This window comes from Caretta caretta, chromosome 1, assembly GCF_965140235.1.
Source record: "Caretta caretta isolate rCarCar2 chromosome 1, rCarCar1.hap1, whole genome shotgun sequence".
NCBI lineage: Eukaryota > Metazoa > Chordata > Testudines > Cheloniidae > Caretta > Caretta caretta.
The window spans coordinates 239624050-239642654 of NC_134206.1; the positions used below are offsets into that span (position 1 = coordinate 239624050).

General features: G+C 40.2%; 1 protein-coding gene across 3 annotated transcripts in view; it reads right to left on the reverse strand.

Moving 5' to 3' along the window:
* Positions 1 to 4399: 4399 nt before the first annotated feature.
* Positions 4400 to 18605, reverse strand: part of DERA (deoxyribose-phosphate aldolase) — a 93564-nt gene continuing 79358 nt past the window's right edge. For all 3 annotated transcript variants that reach the window (XM_048827760.2, XM_048827750.2, XM_048827739.2), the window contains 3 exons: positions 11342 to 11454; positions 5474 to 5623; positions 4400 to 4568 (listed from right to left, as the gene is read on the reverse strand). In XM_048827760.2, coding sequence (XP_048683717.1) covers positions 4512 to 4568; positions 5474 to 5623; positions 11342 to 11454 — 320 coding nt within the window. In that variant the 3' untranslated portion in view covers positions 4400 to 4511. The remainder of the gene's footprint in view (positions 4569 to 5473; positions 5624 to 11341; positions 11455 to 18605) is intronic.

Sequence of the window (18605 nt, forward strand, 5' to 3'; positions counted from 1 at the left end):
GCTTTGCTTTTTAGTCCATCTAAGGCAGTAATTCTACAATGTTCCTTTGAGCAGACAAGTCAACATTCTGAAAAGTGACTAGTGATTTTGGGTGCCATACTTGAGACACCTTGAAGAGGCCTGACTTTCAGAGGATGACTGTTCAGCAATTTCTAAGAATTGGCACCCCTAGGCTATCTCAAGTTAGGCACCCAAAATTGAGGCAGTTAAAATCACTAGACACTGGAATAACCTGACGAGGACTGGCTCTCCTTGTTTCAGCTGCTAAATGTCAATAAAAGAAGCTCAAACTGGAATAAATTATTTGAAAATGTTTATTTTCCATATAAGCCATTGCTGAGGTTCCCAATGGGATGGGAGGTGTCTGAACAATCTGTCCATTAAGATGTGGTCTCTACTATGTAAAAGTTCTTGATTGCCTGATCTAAGGTATTTCTAGGCTACCCATCACATTCTTGCCACAGCTTGAAAGCTGTGCTCTCTCCAACTCTTTGTCACTCTTTGTTTCTTTATCACTCGTAACACAGTTTAGACTAGCTAGGATTTCAATTCAAATGGTCAGTTAGCATTTTATATATGATATCTCTGTACCAAGAATAGTCTCATCCTCATCTGCCCTATTAAGAATTGACCAACTGGAGCTTCTTCTGTCTTTCCCTCCTGGGTAAATTGTATCTAATTGAAAATTATTCCCTCCCTCCCCCGTCCTGCTACCCTCATACACATTTGATATATCATCTAGAGGTTACCTGTGGTTATTTCAGCAAAGGATCATCAGGTCTTGGATAAAACTTGGGGATTTTCTTTGGGGAGGCAAGAAGCCAAAGTTCTAACTGAGCAAAACAAAATTAAAAGTAGACCAGGTTGTCCTGATGTTATGTTTTACAAAGTACAGGGTTGGTTGTTTTGGGGATGGGTGGTGGACTTCTGCTATAAGGGCATTGCAGCTATCAAAATACAATTTACACAATCTGAAATTTACAGCTGGGATATAATCCCTATTGAAATTCCTTCTTCGTTTTCAATGTTATATTTTATAACAATCTCCATTTTTTTTGCCATGCATGTAGGCACATGCAGCATCTTAGAAATGTTCAGAACTTGGTTTGTACAGTCTTTCACTTGATTCTCTATTGCAAGAATTTTTTTCTTAATAAAGAACCTGAAATGCTTTTTTAAAAAGTACACGAAGATCCCAAATCAATAATGGGGCACTGAAAATGTCCTCATTTAAAAATAATGGTTTTACACATTAGAACTACAGCATGATCTGAAACAAACTTTGCATTATAATATCCCATGAACTCTGTGGAACTTTGTATTTAAAGCTGAACCGCACAGTTGGCTGCTGTGTCTCTAATGGGCAGAACATAACCTTGGACCTGAACTTTCCCAAAGTTTGGAGTTCTTCCGATATGGTGCCAAACTTTCCATTCAGGCCTATCTCCAGTTAGTAACTGACTTCAGGCACTCAGTCTGTCCTTGTTTCTTGGGCAGCAGCTGATACCATCACAATAACCTAGGCAGGGGCTCATCTTCCTCAGGGATTTATTTTACAATATGACCTTAATATCCTTCAAGCAGTTGTCAGAAAATGGGAAATGGTCATAGGCTGGAGGAGGCAGTACAAACCTAGGGCCAGTCACATAACACTGAGCAGACTGTTTATTATTAAAAAACAAAGCACAAAACAGTTTTAATGTAATCACTTTCATTTTTATTATTTTTTCCTCCTTTCTCAGTGTATCCCAAATTCCAAGACAGAAGCATTTAAAATACAAGCAGATGATGCTTTCTAGAAGTTCAGCTTTTTCAAAGCATTGATTGTCCAGGAGTTGCACAATATTTTAGTTGGGTCATTTTTTTTTTTAACACCTTGAAGAAAAGACATGAGGAGCAGTGTGTGGCTCAGAGGAGTTGCAAAAGGCTGTGTTTAAATCTAGGTTTACCTCACTGGCTGTATAATGGGAGTCTCAAGAAGAAAAGAACAAAACAAAACAAACCTGGAACAGCAGGTGTTGCGTGTCAAGAATTGGGAGTGCACTGGCAGAAATGTGTACAATTTTGCTTGGCACCTAACTATGCTATGCGGGATATTCTGCCACATTTACTCAGATTAAGTAGTACATAATTATAGGAGTAGCCCCACTGAAATCAATGAGATTATTTGCAAAGCAAGGTACTCATGTTGAGTAGTTAAGGTGGCAGCAACTGGTCCTTTAACCATATCAGTATCTATACAGCACTCTTCATCTATGGATCTCAGAATGCTATTAGTCCCTATGTTGTACATAAATTCTTACAAAAAGTCTGAAATTCAGCAATTAAAAAAATAGCTTTGGGCCAAAAGATTGGGATTGGAAGGTTTTAGCTACATTTTTCCTCCTCTGAAATGATCCACATCCATTTGGTTTGGTATAAAAATACAAAAATATGCTGCACACATGTTAAGGTTGCTCTTCTATGACGGTGACTTAGGCCTGGTCTACACTAGGGCGGGGATCGATCTAAGTTACGCAGCTACGTGAATAGCGTAGCTGAAGTCGACGTATTTAGATCTACTTACCGCGGTGTCTTCATTGCAGTAAGTTGACGGCGGATGCTCCCCCGTTGACTCCGCCTGCACCTCTCGCGCTGGTGGAGTACCGGAGTCGATGGGAGAGCACTCGGGGGTCGATTTATTGCGTCTAGACTAGACGCGATAAATTCACCCCCGCTGCCCGTCGATCCAGCAGGTAATGTAGACAAGCCCTCAACAATAGCAAGTGATACTGGCCTGCCACCTATTCCATGTGAAGTGGCTGCATTGGGTCATACCTTTGCCTCCCTCCATGGCATGGGCGCTCAGTCACAGGAGCAGAATTTTGCCACAAAGTTATTCTAACCAAGAACTGGAATTTTCCTTCATAGAGACTTGCCACAAAGTCAGAGAGAAGCTCTGTGATAAAAAGCACCACCTTCATTTTGAAAAAGAATATATGCAAACATGGCTACACAGCTCAGTCTAAGAGGCTGATTCTTGTGTGCTGCAGGAGTAAACCAGAAAAGGTCCGAGGCCCTCTGACTCTACTGCATGCTAGGAAATCAGCTGAAAACATATTTTCTAATACCAAGCATTGCATATAGGATTACATTCTCTGCAAATGCTGTACTCCATTTTTTCTACTGTTCGGTTTATCCATTTGTCTAATAGTATACTACGCTACTTTAAAGCACTGGAACTCTGGTAGAACTTCAAGACTAAATAAACCAAATCTTGATTTTTGCATTACAAGAATCTCCTTGAAACTATAATGAATTTACCTGGCAGTTTGATATGTGGCTAAATCCCTCCCACCTTAATCACATGACTAGTCCCATTGAAGTCAATGGGACTGGTTACAGTAATGAGATAATCAAGATTTACCATCTTTCTAGTTACCAGGTAGAATACAGTGATGACATAGTGCGTTCAACTCACTGATGGGCAGATGGGTAATGAGTTGGGTACTATTGCTACAGTGCTGTAAGTGTAAACACTACTTTATCCAATGTGTAAAAGACAGAGAGCAGACCTGTGTAGGATATCTCTCAAATAACTTATCTTTTTACATATAGGTTTTTAAAATGTCAAAAGTAAGTTTTTTTAGACAGAGTTGGAAACTCAGCCTGTAAGTTCTTGTACAGCAGCAACATTCAGAAACTGACACGCTGAACCTGCACATTAAAATGAAAAGTTCTGCATTAACATGTTTAAAAATTTGGTTTTTGCCAAGCAAGTTAGGCTGAAATTTTCAAACTTGAGTGTCTGAAGATAGGCACCTGAATGTATATTTAAGCATCAAGATACAGATTCCCTGATTTTCAGTGGTTCTGATCTCATTAACATCAGTAGCAACCGTGGATGCTCAGCTGTTTTGGAAATCAGGGATGTAGATGCCTAACTATAACGACTCAAGTTTGAAAAATTTGGCTTTAGCTACAAAGACATTTTATTAAAAAAAAAAATAGCCAACTTTCATTGTCTCCGATTACAGTGTCTGAAATGTAATTAAAGTAACAATTAATAGAGCAATGTGTCTATGGCAAAAGCTGCACACTAACTGACATGGAAAAAAACTGCAAAATCTGTAGCTCTTGAAAGTAATTAGAAATCTGTAGCATTCCACAGATACTTCACATTCGGCTCCTGGAAAGTTTTACCAGGCAACTTAAAACTTTATTATAGTATTATCATGTTATCGTTGCCACTGATATGCTTTTCAAGCTGATCTGAGGAAGACTTTATGTTATTAACACTGCAAATCTTGACTATTTCAGATTTACTTTCCACCTCTCCAAATCCCCCCATTTTGGCTCAAGCACCACTGACTAGACTTGAACATATTTTTAAATACAACAAAAATATGAAGCCAGAGAATTGGTTCTTTTATCCTTTTATATGCACTTTTGGACTAGGTTACAAAAAAGACTTTAGGACATTTTTTTCTTAAAATTCTCTTTATAAAAGTCATCCTGAATTACTCATGGGACTAAGCCATTGGCAGGTCATGGTAAGCTGCATATCTGCCAGTCACATGATGGTAAATCTGCAAGGAAAAGGAGAATTTCTAATGGTATCATACACAACTAAAAATTAAAAAGGTATCATTAGCCAACAAATTCATGACATGTTGAGGGGCAGTTGGGTGTAAATATATTTTAAAATGAGAGAGAGAGTGTGTGTGTGTGTGTGTATATATAGGAAGAGTTCTATTGACTATAATGGGCTTCAGATCAGACCCATGTTGAATATAAAATGTACTTTTTATTTATATCCCTCTTCCCCACCTATCATATGCTCCTGGTAGCTTTAGAGAGTGTAAACTCTATGGGGCACTAGGAGCAGATGAATACTCTAGAATGGGTGTAACACAGCTCTCTCCCCTATGGCTGTTCAGTAGCAAGAGGCAAAATCTCCTTCTGTATGCTGCTTCTACTGCAGAGGGCTGAATCTTACATCATTGGCATGGCAGGCAAGCAGTTCCTAGGCATAGCAGGCAGGTACCAATATCTGGCCACATCCCTCCTTTGCTAACACATTCTCACTTCCTGCAGGGTGAGAAACAAACATGGCATAGCTGCAGGCTTTGGAGCTCAGCAGCAGTGGAGTGACTCTGAGTGGTGGAAAGCCAGCAGAGCAGATTCCCTCTGCTCAGCACTGTGAGCCTGGCCCACGTAGCTGCCTAGGGAGGCAATGCAGACTGATTGGATCATGGAAGCCCCCTAATGACTCCCTGTAGCAACAAGCTAGATTTAAAGACATCCAGCAGGGAAGCAAAATTGTAGTTCTTAAGTAATTAGAAGTGTGCTCCATTATCCTTGAAATGGTGTAGAATACATATTTCATGAAAGCAATAAGCAAACTTTTTCCAGAAAAATGTTTTCTCTCAACCAAGATTGGAAGGAACCTCCTGGGACCTCAAATCCAGTCCCCTGCTATCACAGAACTAACCTGTCTCTCGATATCGGCCAGCAACGTACTGGCACCTAGGCGAAAGAGGTCTGGTTTCAGCCACTCATCTCCTAACTCCTCCTTCATCAATATGAGCCAGGTAAGAGCATCCTTTGCACTACGAATGCCTCCAGCAGGTTTAAATCCAACCTTAAGAAAAATGTAATACATAAAAAATGCTATTTATTTTCAGTGATTTGTCTTCATTTTAGGAGAAATGAAAATCTGCATATCTACAGCTGGGAAATGTCCCCAGTGTGCAGCCAAAACTCTGTTACGGGTTAGGTTCTAACTTTAGGCAAAGCCTTGAGCAAGCAATAGTGTGTAAGCGGGGCACCGACTCAGGAGTAGTCCTGGAGGGCTTTGTGCCTCAGACACCCCTATGAAAGGTACAATTCCCTCCCTGCTTCCGGACCCCCAATGAGATAGTGGGGTAGAGGCAAGACTGTCCGTTCCCAGTCCACCCACCCCCCACTCACATGCTCTGAGGAAAGAGAGAGACGGTATGTAATGTCTCTGACTCTTACAGGCCTGTTCCCAAGTTCTGGGTAGCTGACGTAGGGGTATAAAGGATGATTCTTATTCCTTTGCATAGGCACATAGTCACCGTCTAGTTCTAAATGTCTAATAATAAACACACACACAAACATCTCCTCAAAGATGTGGAAGTGAAGAGTTCTGTTTGCAATGGGAGTTAGTTATCTGTCAACAACTGAGAGGCTTCTATATTTTACTGAAAGCGTATGCATGATAATTATACGCTACCAGTCTGTACTTTTAAGCTATATTTAGTACACTAAAATTAATATACAGTTAATTGCCTAGATATAATAAATATTTCTACAGTGATGAACCAAGTTGGGTCCATCCCTGCTAGACATATGAAGTTTTGTTTGTTAATTTGGCAAATACTGTCATTCCAGAGAACATCCACAGAATGTGTTTTTTTATCAGAACTGAAATGTGAGGTCTGCAATATATGAAACAATGTAGATCTGAATTTAAACAATGCATACTGTGTTAAGAGAACGCATTCTGGGTCTTATGTCGGCTGCATATCCATACACTTTTAGAATTGCAGAATCCGTCCACATCACAGTCCTTAAGAGCCTAGGAGTTCCTACACCAGAATGGACCATTTATCCATCAAGTCTATTATCTTGCCTTCAGCAGTGGTCTACACATGTGCCTTGAAGCTTGAAAAGCAAAGAGAATCAGAAGCAGGCTTGCTGGTATTTGATGTAATGCAGGAACAATCTGGATAGTCTGCAGTGTAGTATATAGTATATAAGAGTAACAAGAAGGGTTTCTTCAGGTATGTTAGCAACAAGAAGAAAGTCAAGGAAAGTGTGGGCCCCTTACTGAATGAGGGAGGCAACCTAGTGACAGAGGATGTGGAAAAAGCTAATGTACTCAATGCTTTTTTTGCCTCTGTTTTCACGAACAAGGTCAGCTCCCAGACTACTGCACTGGGCAGCACAGCATGGGAAGGAGGTGACCAGCCCTCTGTGGAGAAAGAAGCGGTTCGGGACTATTTAGAAAAGCTGGACGAGCACAAGTCCATGGGCCCGGATGCGTTGCATCCGAGAGTGCTAAAGGAGTTGGCGGATGTGATTGCAGAGCCATTGGCCATTATCTTTGAAAACTCATGGCGATCAGGGGAGGTCCCGGACGACTGGAAAAAGGCTAATGTAATGCCCATCTTTAAAAAAGGGAAGAAGGAGGATCCAGGGAACTACAGGCCAGTCAGCCTCACCTCAGTCCCCGGAAAAATCATGGAGCAGGTCCTCAAGGAATCAATTCTGAAGCGTTAGAGGAAAGGAAAGTGATCAGGAACAGTCACCATGGATTCACCAAGGGCAAGTCATGCCTGACTAATCTAATTGCCTTCTATGATGAGATAACTGGCTCTGGATGAGGGGAAAGCAGTGGACGTGTTGTTCCTTGACTTTAGCAAAGCTTTTGACACAGTCTCCCACAGTATTTTTGCCAGCAAGTTAAAGAAGTATGGGCTGGATGAATGGACTATAAGGTGGATAGAAAGCTGGCTAGATTGTCGGGCTCAACGTGTAGTGATCAATGGCTCCATGTCTAGTTGGCAGCTGGTGTCAAGTGGAGTGCCCCAAGGGTTGGTCCTGGGGCCAGTTTTGTTCAATATCTTCATTAATGATCTGGAGGATGGCATGCATTGCACCCTCAGCAAGTTTGCAGATGACACTAAACGGGGAGGAGAGGTAGATACGCTGGAGGGTAGGGATAGGATACAGAGGGACCTAGACAAATTAGAGGATTGGGCCAAAAGAAATCTGACAAGGTTCAACAAGGACAAGTGCAGAGTCCTGCACTTAGGATGGAAGAATCCCATGCACTGCTACAGACTAGGGACCGAATGGCTAGGCAGCAGCTCTGCAGAAAAGGACCTAGGGGTTATAGTGGATGAGAAGCTGGATGTGAGTCAACAGTGTGCCCTTGTTGCCAAGAAGGCCAATGGCATTTTGGGATGTATAAGTAGGTCATTGCCAGCAGATCGAGGGATGTGATTGTTCCCCTCTATTCGACATTGGTGAGGCCTCATCTGGAGTACTGTGTCCAGTTTTGGGCCCCACACTACAAGAAGGATGTGAAAAAATTGGAAAACGTCCAGTGGAGGGCAACAAAAATGATCAGGGGACTGGAACACATGACTTATGAGGAGAGGCTGAGGGAACTGGGATTGTTTAGTCTGCGGAAGAGAAGAATGAGGGGGGATTTGATAGCTGCTTTCAACTACCTGAAAGGGGGTTCCAAAGAGGATGGATCTAGACTGTTCTCAGTGGTAGCAGATGACAGAATGAGGAGTAATGGTCTCAAGTTGCAGTGGGGGAGGTTTAGATTGGATATTAGGAAAAACTTTTTCACTAGGAGGGTGGTGAAGCACTGGAATGCGTTACCTAGGGAGGTGGTGGAATCTCCTTCCTTTGAAGTTTTTAAGGTCAGGCTTGACAAAGCCCTGGCTGGGATGATTTAGTTTGGGATTGGTCCTGCTTTGACCAGGGGGTTGGCCTAGATGACCTCCTGAGGTCCCTTCCAACCCTGATATTCTATGATTCTATAGTGGTGCTTTCACAATTCGCTCCACCCCAGGAAGATTCTCCTCAGAGAGCCCTGAGATCTTCCTGTTCCTTTTTTTCCTCTTAATCTGCTTTCTCCTTACACCCTCACCCCCTGAGAGGATTATCGTTCTGCTAAGTATTTGGAGAAGTTATATCCTGGAAAGCATGAATCCCATTTTCTATAGGATACAGTGAGATCAGTAAGAAAATGTACTGGAATTTAAAAAAAAAAAAATCATTGAGCTACGTATTTGGTAAAGATTATAGTAATTTAACAAAACAAACTTGTAGAAGAAGTATGTTTCTCTCACACTGAAGCATTCTAATAACACAATTTCTAAAAGATAAAAACAGGAAAAGCTGCTGAATCTGAAATGCAGAGAGAGACAGAAAGAAAGAGTGAGTGTAATAGCTCTAGTTTTCCAAAAATAATTCAAACCACAGCAACTGGAAAAACATCTGCAATGCAAAGAATTAAAGCAAAGTGTATATGGTGTCTGTTTTTCCTTCACAAAGGGAAAAACTAATGAAAATCTCATTAGATTCTTCCTACCAGTGTCAAAGCCCTTTGAGATAATCTGTGGCTAAAACAAGTAAACTTCAGGTTTTTAAAAAAAAAAAGGGGGGGGGGAGTGGGAGAGAATAATTAAAAATAACACTTGCACAGTTTTTCCTGTTCAGCATTAATATTCTAAAAAAGTTTTTATTTTTGCAAAAAGCTGGCAAAGACTGGCCTATTCTCGCCTCCATTTCCCAGCTTTCCAAAGAGCACATCTGACTGCCATAAAAATGCAAAAAGATATTTAATTCAAGAGCTGCATAAAGTCTAGCTGCCTTTTCCCTGCTGTTTCACAGCATTTCATTATTTTGTTTAATAAGTTCATCTCCTTGAGAATTTTCTTTTCACCTTATATTATTAAAAGTAATATGTTTTTATGGATTGGGGGTTTCCCAACAGAAAAACTAATTTGTGTGTGTCCTTCAAATAATGACAGGAAAAGATTATTTCCCATTGTATTGCACACTTTTCATATCACTACCACAGCTTATCATTCAATAAATGTTACTCTGCAACCTGTTCCTTTCCTTGAAAAAGTTTAATTTCTGTATTAACCTGTTTTTGCCAGCTCACGCCTTGCTAGAAAGCTTCTGTACAGCAGCAGAATTAGTTTGTTAAAGAAACCATTTAGAAATCTCTTGTCACTGATAAAATTGTCTTCAGTTAATAGAAGGATGTAAAGTCGGTTTACATCTAATTCTCTCTCTCTCTCTCTCTCACACACACACACTGTCTCTTAATAGCACATTTTAAACTGAGAATGAATTATGTTAAAATGAAAGGTAAATTAAATGATTATATTAATTAAATGTAAAAATCTTATAGTAATGCAGTGTGAAAGGGCAAATCCTGACTTCTGGCACACAGCTCATGGAACTGGGATCTGTACTGAGGACAGCCACAGGGGCTGAAGGTGGGAGGAATCCCCTCCATCACAGAGAAGGTTACAGAGAAGATGTTACTCTAGCCACATGGCTGCAGAAGCCCCCATAGCCGTTACATACACACACACACGTGCGGGGAAATAGTCAATGGAGTCACATAGGCTTCATCTAGACTAGGATAAAAGGTGTGTTGTTAGAATATACCATGTTCTAACACCACATCTTTAAAATCCTAGTCTAGCCAAGGCCAGAGCTGTGGATAATTGGACCAGATTTTCTGTTACACTAATGCCCACGTAGGCTATTCTGGCAGCCTAAATGGACCTTAAAGGGAGTGGAAATGGTCTCTTGAGACTACTGCCTGTGCCAGGGGCCTTCCCAGCTGACATAAGGGCAGAGGGAGGGGTGAGCCAGCGATGGAGAGGGGATGTAATGGGAGTACTGTACTATAGCTATTTTCTGCTTTCCGGGGACCATGGGAGGAGACGAAGCACACGTAAGAGCAGTTCTGAGGTTGTTTCAACTTAACTTGGGGTTTGCACAGGCCCCCAACTGCCCCAGAACACAGGAAAAGGAAAGGTGGCTTAGAGCTTCCTTTGGCCACCTTCCTCTTCCATTACTGTTGCAAGTACAGGAACAGATGAATGGAAAATTGGATCTGCCCCAAGTCTCTGCTCCACAGTGATACGGAAGGACAGCAGTAGTAAACATCCTGTGTGAGCTCTCAGCAGCCTGTTCCCCACTCATACCAGTTCTGCTGCAGAACTTACACTCTGCCTTTCACGGCTGGTGGGAAACCCTACATGGCCAAGAAGAAAGCAGTAGAATTTGTACTTGGGGTGAGAATATAAAATAATCAAGTAAGTAAAATGTTGTAGCTTCTGACAAGTATTGTATGTGTTGGGTCAATTCTCAACTGATGTAAATCTGTGCTGTTCCATAAACTTCAATGGATCTAGGCCAATTTCCATCAGCTGAGGATCTCTCCCATTGTTTATTAAAATTCACATTTATACAGCCTAACTAGTACACCAAAACACTATACATATGCAATGGGGACTGAATGGATGCTGCACAAATTTTCCCAGGGGGAAAAATTCCTCTTAACTGAGACTTAACATGGGAAGTTTCAGCTAAAGAGGAACATTTTTATAAGGAAGTAGAAAGAGGCAGCTATAAGGAAAGTTGAGTTGCACCTTGTCCTATATGAAAGCTAAGATATATGTTAATCAATCAATCATATGTTCTGTATTTTGAAAATATTCAGGTTTTACCTCAACTTCTCAATGACACAGTTTTTATTTACACAAAAGATTCCGATAGTAAGAATTACCTTGTTGCCAGTTTTCCAGTAGAAATCTCTAACGGCTCGCACCATGACTATGCCTACTGGAAGGGTGGCATTAACTGCTTCTTTTCCTGTAGAGGTCTTAATGAAATCAGCACCTTAAAAAAACCAGAACACTCCATGGTAGTTTTATAAAAACAGTAATTCTTTGAATATATATATATATATATATATATATATATATATATATATATATATATATCTTCTCATCCAAGGATCTCATTATGTTTTACAATCATTATTAAGCCGTACATCATCCCTGTAAGGTAGGCATTATCCCTATTGTACAGCTAGGGAACCTCAACCACAGTAAGGTTAAGAGTCCTGTTCAAAGTTTTAGAGCAACTCAGAACAACCACCAGGGGACAGAACCTAGGCATTTCTACTCCTAGTTCCTGTCTCTAGCCATCAGAACAAAATCTGTCTTTGCTCATGTGTCAATCAGCTAATGTTATGATATACAACATTTAAATGCATGGTCAGTAACGTATGTAGGCATTAAGAAAACATTCCAAAGAAGCGGACAGTTAGCCTTGGTCCCTGGCTTATTTCACTCTGCATTTTCATTTGAATACAATGTTATTCTTCACTTTGTTGCCTGAGCTCTTGTGAAGTGTTGGTTGTACCCAGCTGCATTTCAGTGTTGTCTTAAGTGAATTCTGCAACACAGTACTCAGTTTGCAAAATATTACTTTTTTTTTTTTTTTTGAGGGGGGAAGAGTGTAGGTACAGCCAGGTGTCTGATGCTGCTCCCATACAGTTCAATGACATCACTCCCACTGACTTCAGTGCAGCAGGCTGGAGCCCTGGGAACTGCAGGCTCTTTAACTAGCAAAAGTAGTCCGGGAGACCAATTCAACCATAGGGTAAGACTGCAGCTCCCATTTAAATCAAATTACATCTGCTTACACCTCAACATCAAATTTAGCTCAGGGTCTGGTTTATCTCTCATCCGAACGGTGGCATCTCCAACAGCACAATGCCTTCTAGCAGTAATCTGGAGCAGTTTCACTAGGAGAGCAAAGCAAAGGAGGCCATCTCTTGAATCATTAACACCACATCCCACAACACCATGGGTTTCCTTGTAAGTTTCCCATTCAAGTACTGAACAGACCAATTGCTGTGTAAACTGTGTAATCTGATGAAGATCACATTTTGATCAGATGGGGCAACATAGAAACTCTTCTTAACACCATGGGGATGCAATTTAAAGTAAAGGGCAAATAACAATTTACTTTATCCACCTTAATTTTTCGCAAAGTTCAGTCATCTCTTTTATTGGACCAACTTCTGTTTGTTTTTTCCAACAACAGAAGTTGGTCCAATAAAAGATTTTTAGCTAATCCCTCTTGTCTCTCTAGTATCCTGGAAACAACATCACTACAACAACACTGCAAACAAAGAATTAAGGTCACCCACCTTATATACTTTGGGGCCACTCCCACTGAAGTCAGAGTTTTTCCTTCTGATTTAAAAGGGAGCAGGATTGAGCCCACTGTATACACTTGATGGTCACATCTTTTTTTTTAAATAGAAATCAAACTTTAACATTATCAAATTTTAGTTTTTTCAGTTTTTCTTTTAAGTGCAGAATTTAAGTCCTTCAATACAATACTCCCCCCCCCCCCCCGCCCATTACAAGGTAAATCAAAGCTTTTATAAGTCTTATAATTACAAGTCTCTATGGTACAGTTTCATTAAAAACTTTCATTAAACAACAGCTGCCCTTGTATATGGTCTTCTAATCAATTTGGTCAAACAGAATGACTTCTAATCAGCTGTTGATAAAAATAGAAGATGAAATTTTAATTCTAATAGATTAACCACAAACTCAAGACCGTCTTCAAAATCCATCTAGCTCCATTCTCCAGTGGATTTAACGACTATTCAGCAACTCATTACTAAATAGAACAAGATGAACATTTTCCAGTTCATTAAAGAAATGTACTATGTATTTTTGCATTGTCCTCAAGATTCGTTACAGGGAGTCTTAATTACAAGATAATGGATAATGGTTATTAAATGCAGACGCCAGTAATGAAGCTCTATTCATTTGCGAGCCTCAGAGACTGCAAATAGGGGAAAATAAAATTACTAGCTTCAAAAGATTAACGGATCAAATTATTATTCAATTTTGAAAATTTCATTGACTTCATAGAAACAAGAAGAGATTAAAAACTATTATTAGTACAAAAGTAATGCATTTATTTATTTATTTTTAAATAATATCTTAAGGCTATTATCAGAATAATCAGCTTTTGGATGTGATTATTAGACAAACATACAGCCAATTTAGCATCATCTCCTAACAACGAAAACAATACATTGTTTTTTCATGAACAAATTCTATTTATGATACAAGAGCTTCTAGCAGGATTCCATAAAGAATCTTGCGGAACCCAGAAGATGTATGCTATCAGAAAGCACTACAGTGTAAGGCATTACTAACATTTTATATTTCACTTATGAAAAAAAGGGATTTAAAAATCGACCACTGCTTTAAGGAGCATGGCATTAAGTGGAATTCATGCCAACCTTGTAATTGGAGTTTCTGGTGACATTATTCAAACACCAAAACAAAACAAAACAAAAAACAAGCTATTGACAAAAGTTCAGCAAGAGTTTTATCTGGTGATTCAGATAATTTTGAACCTATAACCATCATCCAGCCACCCTTTTATGAATGCACATACACAAAGGCAAGTTTTCAAATACATTTCTAAATAGCTTGTGAATTAGAAAGTGACTCAATGAAATACTAAGGCTAAGATCTTCAAAAAAGGGTGCCTAAAATTAGGCTTCTAGGTCCAGATCCTCAAACATATGTAGGTGCCTAAGTCGTTTGGCACCTAAATATCTTTGAGGATCTGGGCCTTAGGTCCCTCTATAGGCCCTGATTCCAGAACATGCAGAGCACAGGTGGAAGGCTGTGCCAATGCAGAACCATTTTGTTTAGGTATTTCTATGGAGCTTGAAGGGAGTTAGACACCCAATTCCCATTGCATTTTAATGGGATTTGGGTGCCCAAAATCCTTAGCTAGCTTTGAAAATCCCAGCCATTGACTTCTGTGGAGTTTTGTGCATGCTCAGTAGTATGCCTGCATGCTATATTATACATAGGGCCATACCAAATTCATGGTCCATTTTGGTCAATTTCACAGTCATAGGATTTTAAAAATTGTAAATGTCATGATTTCAGCTATTTAAATCTGAAATTTCATGGCATTGTAACTGCAGGGGTCCTGATCCAAAAGGGGGCCGTGGGGAGATCGCAAGGTTATTGTGGAGGGGTCACAGTATCGTCACTCTTACTTCTGAGCTGCTGCTGACGGCAGCGCTGCCTTCGGAGCTGGGTGGCCAAGAGCCCAGCTCTGAAGGCAGGGCCACTGCCAGCAGCAGCACAGAAGTAAGGATGGCCTGGTATGGTGTTGCCACCCTTACTTCTGCTTTGCTGCTGGCGGGGCGCTGCCTTCAGAGCTGGGTGCCTGGCCAACAGCCACTGCTCTCTGGCCACCAAGCTCTGAAGGCAGCACAGAAGTAAGGGTGGCAATACCTACATTAACCTTGCAAACCCCCCACCCCACCCCCTGCAACCCTATTTGGGTCAGGACCCCCAATTTGAGAAACGCTGGTCTCTCCCATGAAATCTGTATAGTATAGGGTAAAGTACACAAAAGACCAGATTTCATGGTCTGTGACCCATTTTTCATGACCGGGAATTTGGTAGGGCCCTAATTATACAGAACCAGGGACTATGGTGCTAACTATGTGTTCTAACTTACAAAACACTGATTACCTGCACTTTTGAAAATCCCATTAGCTACACTGGGAGCTGCTAGATCAGGCCACATATTTAGGTGCCTCAGTGTGGACTTAGGAACCTATATCTTTAAAAAAAAAAACCTTGACAAAAGGGTTCAAACATCTGTTATTAGAGCAGAATAATTTGCAACACTGTGGTTACAAGAGAGAGAGAGAGCCTTCTAAGTATCTCGTTCTGAAGGATTTAATTATTTATTTTGGTGGTGTAACGGGAGTGTGATGGAATGTCTACCCCACACAAGACTGGAAGGGGTTAAGAAGGCCAGGCAGGACAACTAACTCCACAGGCTGCATCTGGAAGGGGAGCCAAGGAGCAGGAAATTGAAAACAGGCACAGCTGGGCAGGAACAGACAGGGTCCATAAAGCCAGGAAGCTGTCAACAGACAAAGAAAGACTGAAGGAAGACTTTGGGACCCCTGAAGGGGGAAATACAGAGATAGTACTGAGCCAGAGGGCTGAGTCATGAAAAGGAGGCTGCCGTTTCTGGAGCGAGAGGGGTCACAGGAGGAGAGGACGGTGAGAAAGACACCACCAGAGGAAGGCACAATACTTGGCTCAAGCAAATCTCTAAAATGACCAGCAGGAGGTGCCACCAGCAGTGAGTGGAGATACTGCTATTTAGTACAGTTTCAAAAGCAAAAAAGTGTACTTTTCAAAAGAAAAGCTTTGTGAGCCAGAAATAAATGCAATACCTAGTAAGGATGGTTTAGCAGCATCCAGGCATAAGGATGAGCTCTACATCTACACTGTCTATCTTAGGTACTTGTATGGCCCCATTACTGTAGTAACTGAGAGCATCACAAGCTTTAATGTATTTATCCTCACAATACTCCCCTGAGGTCGGGCAGTGCTATTATCCCCATTGTAGAGATGGGAACTGAACAGAGAGTCTAACTCACTTGCCCAAGGCCAATCTATGGCAGAGCAGGGAATTGAACACCAAGACTCCCAGGTACTAGGCCTAACCACTGGACGATCCTTTCGTACTTTCCCAATTCATTTCACATGGCAAAGATCCCTCATATCATGTAAATGTAATTAAGCAGCTGCTTAACACTGTTGAATGTTGTTTAGATTACAGTAGTCAGGAACAATATTATGTTTCTATAATTACGCAATAAGAAATAATAAGCAGTGTAGCAATCACGGCGTAATCACAACCTTTGGGTTGCAAAGCACCTCAGATGCCTTGGGGGCATGATTATCTCCTGATAACTGCATACTGCTTGTAGTTGTCTTAGTCTTAATAAAGAACAAAGATGTGGCAGGCAGTTTAAAATAATAGCAATTTTACTGCAATTCTCTATAACTACTAGTAAAGCACTCGTGAAGATTTCTTTATTGTTGTACCCCAGTGGCAATATGGGGTAAATGTATGTCCTTACAAGATCTCTAGGTCACAAGCTGACTTAACACAGGCACACACTGATCGTGCCACATGATGAAGTAGTAGGAGTGGATTGATATATATTATCAACAATGGATACATGTTTTATGGCCAAGATTGTTTAAAAATGTGCCTAAAGTTAAGCTCCTAAGTCCATACTTAAGCATCTAAATAAGTGGCTTGACTGTGGGAGCTGCTAGGTGCTCATCTATTAGAAAATCAGACTAGTTAAGTATTTGTGTGCCTACTTCTAAGCTACTATTTTTGAAAATCTTGCTCTATCAGTTTACAGTAAAGTCATTTACATTTTCAAATACTGTATAGTACATTTCTGCTCTGAAAAGTGGCTGTAAAAAGTACATCAGAGGGCTCCACCCTCCCTGTCTCTCGGTAAGTCCATATCATATTTGCTCTGATAATAAATAAAAGGCTGACCTTTCTAATTGCTAGTCCTGCCATCTCCACTTGGGCTTCAAGAGTCAAAATGGGTTCTTCCCTTCTTGCTTATCATTACCAGTAACTAAGATTCTGCAGGCAAAATGATGCCCTTAGGGACACTTGTGGGCCTTACACAAATCATGAAATCCTTCCTCATGACAAGTCTCTCAAGACAATAACCCCAGGTCAGAGCAGGATGCTGCACCCGTAGATGATGTCTGTGAGAATTATGGCATTAGAATCACTCATGGTTAGCTATTGCACTACTATAGTGTCTACTGCAGTTCTCCATAGGATAGGACCACTTCATTAGTATTGTGTTTCTTGCATGTTCATTTTATACATGTTCTTCTTGGCAATCCAAAAGGAAGAGCTACATCAGCTTTTCTTATTCGCCAGTTTTCCGTGCGTGTTATCATCTCTTGAATATTTTTGGGAGGGGTTCTTCCAATCCAAACTTCACCAGGCATAGTTGCAGGTAAAATACATATTTTATAAATAATGTCATATATAATGAAAATTTCATTTTTTCCTAGCTGAGGTTTTATTTTTCTAATGTAAAACAATGTACATAATGTATTTCATTCAAGGATTTCAGAGCACTTTATCTATAGAAAAATTCAGAACACCCCTGTATGGTATTATCCCCATTTTGCAGATGGAAAAACTGAGAGGAGTAAAGTGACTTGTGTAAGGCCACATAGTAAGACAGAGGTAGAGAGCAGGAAGAGAACCCATGAGTCTAAATACACACACTCACTCCTACTGCAACCACTGGAAAACACTCCCTCAGCTTATCCAACAAGAATGGAAGCTTGCTTATACTATGTTTCTTTACCTAATAATTGTGTGATTACTATTCATACTCTGCTCTGTTTTTGAGCAGGGCAGCATAAATAATGGAGACATGGAGGTATGTTCCAATTTTCATCACGTTTGAAAATACCATGGTGTGTCCAATTCTAAGTATTTGAGTACACGCGATTTCCCATTTTAAACATATAATTAGGTGCACTGGTTTGAAAATCTACCTTTACTTGAACTGAATTGCACTGTGTCCCTCACTAGCTCATAGTAGGGTAATCTAAACTAAATATCCTAGACAATAAAACTATTGTACAATATGTATAATAATATCTACTCTAAATATTATTAACTATTTACTGACTGTCCAAGTTTTAGATCAATATTGTTTAGTAGCACAAGATATTGTCCAGCACAACCTCCATTACACCCGTTTTAAGCGCTAAAATTTGTAACTATAGCAACATATGCTCTGCCACAAGTAACACTATGATTTGGGAGAAAGTAATAGCTATGTACAAATAGTTTAGAAGAATAGCAGTATATAGCATAATATGCTACATATGATTTGAGCAACTGGGTTTAATTTTGTGCTTTCTAATGCCGATAATATATATGTTCCAAACTTGCTAACACTAAAAGTCAGGTATGCTTGAGCATTGTCTATTAACTTGTGAGAAAATTACTCAAATTGAAGAAATAGCTGCTTAAAATGGATTTAGAAATACATTGTACTGAACAAAGCAAGCTAGAAAATTAGTCTACTTCAGGATTAGAAAGTGCTATGAATTTTAAAC